Here is a 7108-nt window from a genome sequence, read left to right on the forward strand (position 1 = left end):
AACTATGTCAATACCAGGCCCACAGTTCCACATGGCAATAATTGGATGTTGAGTGGGGGTAAAGTCTTGAAGTCGAATGTGCGTGATCTAGTTTCCCACAGTTCCCACCAATCTGTTACATCATTTACCCTACTCCTCATCTCTGCAGGCAATTTATTTTCAACCTCTGAAGTGCCTTATAGTTTCAAGGTATTTTCCCATGTGTGATTTTATTTTAGCCTTGGTACTCCAGTAAGGTAGAGAGAATAAATACTATGATTATAATCTCCATGTAAGCAAAATGTACTTCAGAGAGTCTGACTTCCTCAAACCTACAAAACAAAACCAGAATCTAAATTTCCCAACTCCTAGTCCTATTATTTTCTAGGGAAAAGTTTTTCTTTCTTTCTTTCTTTCTTTTTTTTTTTTTTTTTAAGATTTTATTTATTTATTTGAGAGAGAGAGAGAGAGAGACCGCGCACACAAACATATGAGCAGGGGAGGGGCAGAGGAAGATGGAGAAGTGGACTCCCTACTGAGCAGGGAGCCTGATGCAAGGGTCAATCCTAGGACCCTGGGATCATGACTTGGGCCAAAAGCATACCCCCAACTGACTAAGACACCCAGGTGCCCCCGGAAAAGTTTCTATTAACAACTTCATTTAGTGGTTCAGGAAAAACTAAAGAGGTATATATGAGCATAATTGCTGGACAAGATGAGTTTCAACTGCCAAACTTCTCAAGAATCACCACAAATGGTTAACATTTTTTCTTTTAATATTTCTGCTTCCCTTCCTCTAGGCATTTGAAAAGAATGCCCTTGTAGCTGTCTCGCAGTTGGGTGTGGCTGTATGACTTGCTTTGGCCAATGAAAGTGCTATGTGTCCTGTTGAGGCAAAAGCATGTAAGAGCTCATGAACAATTCATGCTTACTTCACACATGGGGTGGGGACTCTAAGCCTCTTGGTGACTTAGGTAGGATCTCAAAATGGTGGCGCTCCACCAGCTTGGGTTCCTGAATAACTTATAATGAACGCAGTCCACTGCCGGACTACTCTAGACATGTACTGTGAGACCAGTCTTTGTGGTGTAAAGCCATTAAGATTTGGGCATTGTTAAGTGGTGTGGATGGCTCAGTAGGTACAGCATGTGACTCAATCTTGAGAGTTGTGGGTTCAATCACCATGTGGGTCACAGAGCTTACTTAATAGGGAAAAAAAAAAAAAAAAAAAGATTAGGGCATTGTTACCAAAGCATAGCCTAACCTAACCCGACTGGTAAGGTTCATTTGTAGGGTCACTGAACTTCTCCAAGAACTAGAATACAATTCCTAGATTTCTGATCATATCATTAAGCTGTTGATTCTATCTAGAAGACGGAGTGAACTGTTTTTTTTACCCCCGTTTCCTCATCCGCCACCAACTTCCCACTTTGAAGAAAATTATTTTCTGAGTCTTGCACACATAAGCTCTGCATTATTCGGGCAGTTAGACTGGGAGGAGAAGGGGGAGGCCCAGATCTTGTTTTCTCCATTCAAGAGCCTAATTCCAGAACTGTCTCCACCCACTAGTACTCACACAACCTTGTCATAGGGCGACTATTACCACTCCCAAGGTGTCACAAACAGGAGCTCTGCCGCTGGCACCACTGCAATGTCAGGGCAAGGCAGCCAGGCCGCGCTCTTTCCTCACTGATGCCTGGGCTTGGCTAAGTCCGGAAAAGCAGCATTCTCTAGGGAAAGAAGCCTTCTCAAGTGGGAACAAAAATGAGTGTGAGGCGCACACCCATCCTGGGCCCTGTGTGAATTTGGGGTGAGTTCTCTTAGTACTCCAGCTGTGGTCAATTTCTAGTTTCTCTAGCGGCTAGTAAGCTGCCCGGCTGGTGCTACTGGGTCTCCCAGTTTCCCTGGGCTTTTCTAAAGCCCACTCGAGCTTGTCATCTTTGCACACGTGCAAAGGTCAGAAACAGTGGGGGTTGAGCCCAACCAGAGCTTCAGGACCAGACCGCAGCCGGGATCAAAGGTCCGCGGGGCAGCCGAGAGGCTGAGGCTGAGCCTGCGCAGTCCCGCTCCCGCCTTGGGAGAGAAAGGGTGGCGGCAACGCGGTCTCGTAACACCGGCGTGCTCGCAAGAGGCGGGAAAGTGTTAGCTCGGGTCGCCGCGTCCCTTCCTCTTCCTGCTCAATCCACCCGTCTGCCCTGCGAGCCTGTCCTCGTCCGGCACCTGGGCCCCGAGGGAGGGGGACAAGGGCCCCGGGCTTCTGACTCATCATCTCCAACCCCTTTCTCGCGCGCGCTCCAAGTCTCAGGACTTTGGATTTGGGCTCTGTGGGAGGGGGCGCAGCGACACCATTTGGGAAACCCAGCTCTGCCGAGGGCCAGCCCCAGCCCCTGCCGATCCCCGAAGCTGCCAGAGGGAGGCCTGTGGACCCACAGTCAGCGATCAGCTGCCGTGGGTGGGGCGGCGGCGTCCCCGCGCGGGATAACCCGCCTGGCGCCTCCCCGCACGCGGGGCCAGTGGTCGCGTCCGAGGAAACTCTCGGCTAGGCCCCGACTTCCAGCGCCTCGCGTCACTCAGCAGATGTACAGCGCCCCCATCCCAGAGGGAAGGCTCTTTATTTCCCATCAGGCCACGGGGGCAGCGGGGTATCCCGGGACTTGTAGTCTTCGTTAGAGTAGAAAGGAACCGGCTCGAAGGGAGAAAACTAAAGCACCCGTGAACTGATTTCTGAGAATGGGCTTGTGCGGGACCCCGGGCTTGGATTTGGATGGGATTGTGAGAGGTGGAAAGAAGAGAAAGTAGTGAGACGAGGCAGATGTGAAGCTGTATGGGGAGGCGATGGGTATGGAGGGGAAAGATGGAAGGAAGTGGGTACAGCTGAAAATTGGTTTAAGGATGTCCTGCAGGAGGGCAGCTTTTCCCTTTCAGGGAAGGCTCCGGTTTAGGTATAGCTTCCTCTTGTGGGGAAGGGAAGAGCAAGGGGCCTAGTCTGGATGAAAACTGAAGGCACTCCACCGGACTTCATGTAGGTCTCAGAGGACTCCATCTAGCTTCCGAGTTTTGTGTGGTGGGGGGCAGGAGGGCCTGGACAACGCCCTTTGCCAGGTTAGTGGAGCAGGAGTTGCTTGCCTGCCCTTGCTAGCTTACTCATTTGTTGCATTTGCTGTGCTGGCCACGGTGGTACCATTCTCCAAAGCAGCAACTTCCTCCAACTCAGACAGACCCTAAAAGCCAGACAGTTGTGAGGGGAGCAAACTGCAAGGGTGAGAAAGGAGGAATCCCAGACAGAAACAACTTACTCCTTTTCTTCCATTTACTCTTGTTCCCATAGTTCTTCCAATATTTAGGCAGCTTCCTAATGCTCTCCCACATTTCTAATCTCAGCCATTTAGATACCCAGTTACCTCTTACTCAACACTGGGGAATAAATATCTAAAAACAGAAAACCAATCAGTTTCTGGCTATGACCCCTTCTCCCGCTCAGCCCCCACCAACCCTGTTTTCTCTTAAGTGCCACTGACCAGTATAGCCAGTAAAAAAATCAGCTGCTAGTGAACTGCTCCATACTTTCCTCCCTGCCCTGGATACCTCCTGCAGCTCCTGGTAGAGCAGACTCCGGTTCCTGCAGCATCCTGGCTTCCTCTGGCTCAGCAGGAAGAGTGAGTATGCCGAGACCAGCACTCCCCCTAGGGTGAAGGCCTCAGTGCCTAGCTCCACCGCCAGCAAGCCAGCCTGCTGCAGGTAGACAGGGATGAGGATGCTACAGGGAACCCAGCACCTGTTTACCCCTGCCCCTTTTCCTCTTCATCTCTTCATCTCTTCATTCTCCTACCTTCTCCTTTATTCACCCATACCTGGGAGGGGGCAGCTGAGGCAGCCCCCAAGGCTGTCTTCATCACGTCGACCACCACAACGATGAAGCCCAAGATCAGACTGAAGATGTTGAGTATCATCATGGCCTGCACCTGCCAATGAACCAGCTCAACCCTGCCCAGCCTAGGGGACTGATTGCTGCTCCAAGCCCCACCTGCAGCAAAGCCCCCAAACAAAACTCAGCTCCTATTCCTCCACCTCCAAGCAGGACCATGAGCCCTCTAATTTCTTGCTTTCCCTCCTCAGTTTTTTAGGCCAGTCAGGGGCAGGGAGCTGACAGGATTGGTTAACATTTAGTCACTTCCTGGGCTGAGTGGCGAGCGCGCGCGCGCGTGTGTGTGTGTGTGTGTGTGTGTGTGTGTGTGTGTGTTGGGGTGTGTGTGGGAGAACAGTGCTGCATTCTCTTCCCCTCTCACCTTCCAGAGGCGGGGTGCTCTGCGCAGCTCAAGAGTGACAATCGCAGTGAGGAGACCCTGAATGGTGAGAAAGGCAAGTGTTGCACTCTGGCCCATTAAGGAGGGCCTCCAGGACCTTCCTTCCACCCTTCCTTGTGGTGTGTCTTACCAATGCTCCAGGCCCAAGTGGCAGTGCTGTGGCCATGTGACAGGCAGAGTTCAGGCAGGCAACAGAGATAGCAAAGGGCACCACAGCCACTGCCAGCCATAGCTGGCTCACCTGGAGGCCAGACATAGGGTAGTTGAAGGGGATCTAGAGATCAGCAATTGGGAGGAATGCCCGTTGGTGGGAAGTAGTCAGCCAAGGTCAAGTGAAAGAATGGGGTATTAACTTTTTCTGCCTCAAGTCTGTCCAAGTCTGGTTACTTACATATGTGTTTTCCCCACATAATGGAAGCTAATTGGGGATTAAGAGTCTTGCTTCATTATGCTATGTTTTTTCCACCCTCCTCCCACTCAGAGGCTAGCAGTTTCAGGCACGGGGTGGGTGCTCCCTAATTCAATAGAACTGAACTGGGTTACAACTGGACATGCTGAAGCTCTGGGTGGGACAGCCTGGCCTCACCGCTAGCACCAAGAGGTGCCCGCTCTGCCTGTGCTTTGCCCAGTGCTGTAGCTTTTCCAGACGAAGACTGGGTCTTTCCTGCTCCCGCTGAGCAGCTCTCTCCTCCATGGCTCCGCTGACCACTGGAGTTTGGTGCTTTCTAGGCTGGGAGAAAGGCATTATGGCACCTATCAGGAGATAGGATATGGAGCAACATCTCTTTCAGCTGTCCCTTTATCTGCTTCCAAAATCCGGGGAGTTGAGGCTCAGGGCCTCAGACCTACCTAGTCTGAAGGTGCTACTCCAAAAGGATGGGACCCAGCCGGGCCTGGAGCTCCTGGCAGGGTCCAGTAGCTCAGAGCAGACGACGACGAGGACGACAAACTTGTCTTGGCAGAGACAGGCTGTCGGGGCCAGGAGTGGTGGGGCAAAGGTCCCCAGAGTGCCTAAGGATCCAGGGAGTGGCTATGGGCAGACCAGCCTCAGTTCATTCTATAAGACGCCCCACCCTACCTTACTCTGTCCCTCTGTCCCATTGCTGCCTTTTGTTCATTGCTGTTCCCATTTCCCATTGCTGCCCTCTCTGCCCATCCAGGGTCCTCTTCTGATTGCTCACCTCATCCCAGTGGACACTACCACTCTGGGTCCCAGTTTCCCCCCATTTCCATCTAATTTTCTCCTTTTTTTGCTTCCTCCTCAAATTACCTGTAATATAGGGATATCCCATATTACTGTCTGAATTGGTCCCCTGTCATTACCACTTGCAGTGTTGTCTCAAGACCAGGCAAGGTTTAATTCCCCTGGTTTCCTGTCTCACTTTCTGGACGGTTTCTCCTCTCTTCTTCCTTTCTTAAAGGATTTACTCTGGATTGGACACTAAAGTAGATGGGGATCCCTACTTATAGCAGGGATTTTTTTAGTGTTACAGTGTTAATTTGCTGCTAGATATGTACAGAAAATAGTCCCCAAATGGCCAGTCTTGGGAAGGACACTACCATACCAAAGAACATTTTTGAGAGATACAGGTTGCCTTGCAGTCAGGCTGACCTGGACTAGGATCTCAGCTCTGTCACTTTCTCAGCTGTGTGACCTTGAATATTCTACCTATTTAAACCTCAGTTTGCCCAAACTGAGTGATATAAAGGGGGCTAATAATATGACTGTGAGTGGTTGTTGGCTCATGGTGGGCACTTAGTAGCCATCTCTGGTGGGATACGGTCACACTGATGTGCATGAGGCCCATATACTAAAGGCTTATTTAAATGAGCTGGGCTTGAATATATACCTTATGAATTAAAAATAGGAAAGGTGCAGAGCCTGAGATCTGGAGAAAACCAGACTTATGTTCAAATCCCAGATCTACTGGAATGACCTTGGGTAAGTTCCTTAATCTCTGTTTCCTTATCTATAAAGGGAAGTTAATAATACTGATCTCAATACAATACTCAAGGGGTTACCTTGAGTATTAAAAGAGAAAATGCAAAGAACTAGCTCAGCCCAGTACCTAACACCTACTTGCTCAATAATTGTTAGTAACTCTTACCATATTTATTACTGATGGTAGAAGACTGAGCCAGAAGACTCCTGGGAGTTAGTACTGACAGGCAGGGGTCTAGTGGTCCTTTGAAAGACACTTATGTTCTACTCACTGCTGGGCCAACACTCATCTGATCACTGTGTCCACTCTTCTTTCCTGGGGAGTGCGAAACACATTTAAGGAGATCCGGAAAAGTTGTGGGTCTGTTCCTGCCTCGGCCCCCATGTGCATTAATTTTATTTGGTAAGCAGTGGCCTGACAGAATGTGAAGTTAGGCTTGCTTTGAGGATCCCTGAGCTGGTAGGACAGTGGAAAGAGACTCTTTAGCTTCATTTTCCTTACCTGTAAATGCAGACTGATTATATTTCAGAGTGTTATTGTAAGGATTCTATACTATTAAATATGTGAACAGGCATTCCATCAATATTTATTAAACCTGAGTATACTACTTACAAATTTGTAGCCCCTGTCTAGATTACAAACTGCTCATAGGAAGGTTCTACAAGCCCCTCATCTGCTCATCCCCCACAGTGCTAAGCATAGTGCCTGGTACTCGGTAAGCAATCAGTAAATATTTGTTGTATTGAAGAGCCATTAAAGTGACTTAAGGAATGGGAAAGAGAATTCTAGAGGAAGGAGTGGGATTTGTTTATCAAGAACAGAAAGGACCGAAGAGTAACTTTAATAATGTTTCTTATACGGCAGACATTAACTATCTCTATA

General features: G+C 49.4%; 1 protein-coding gene across 4 annotated transcripts; it reads right to left on the reverse strand.

The window, feature by feature from the left end:
* Positions 1-2559: 2559 nt before the first annotated feature.
* On the reverse strand, positions 2560-5282 carry TMEM253 (transmembrane protein 253). 4 transcript variants are annotated; one of them, XM_059180987.1, is made up of 7 exons: positions 5133-5282; positions 4870-5013; positions 4414-4524; positions 4266-4322; positions 3831-3941; positions 3565-3711; positions 2560-3200 (listed from the first exon to the last, which is right to left on the reverse strand). In XM_059180987.1, exons 2-7 carry the CDS (start codon positions 4975-4977, stop codon positions 3120-3122), a joined length of 615 nt encoding a protein of 204 aa, XP_059036970.1. In that variant the 5' UTR covers positions 4978-5013; positions 5133-5282; the 3' UTR covers positions 2560-3119. The 4 variants fall into 4 exon arrangements, with proteins under 4 accessions (XP_059036970.1, XP_059036967.1, XP_059036969.1 ...); XM_059180984.1 differs by having other exon boundaries at positions 3565-3708; positions 4870-5036; positions 5133-5267; XM_059180986.1 differs by having other exon boundaries at positions 3831-3935; positions 4870-5036; positions 5133-5265.
* Between the last annotated feature and the right edge of the window lie 1826 nt (positions 5283-7108).

This window comes from Mustela lutreola, chromosome 7 (assembly GCF_030435805.1).
Source record: "Mustela lutreola isolate mMusLut2 chromosome 7, mMusLut2.pri, whole genome shotgun sequence".
NCBI lineage: Eukaryota > Metazoa > Chordata > Mammalia > Carnivora > Mustelidae > Mustela > Mustela lutreola.

What these genes read in the sequence shown, in the direction of transcription:
- TMEM253 (XM_059180983.1), bottom strand. Translation starts at nt 5,028, where the DNA reads ATGCCTTTCTCCCAGCCTAGAAAGCACCAAACTCCAGTGGTCAGCGGA. An exon ending in GAGCACCCCGCCTCTGGAAG is followed by an intron (nt 3,942 to 4,265) that starts GTGAGAGGGGAA and finishes GTTCATTGGCAG; the next exon opens with GTGCAGGCCATGATGATACT. An exon ending in TCTACCAGGAGCTGCAGGAG is followed by an intron (nt 3,201 to 3,564) that starts GTATCCAGGGCA and finishes TCTGGCTTTTAG; the next exon opens with GGTCTGTCTGAGTTGGAGGA.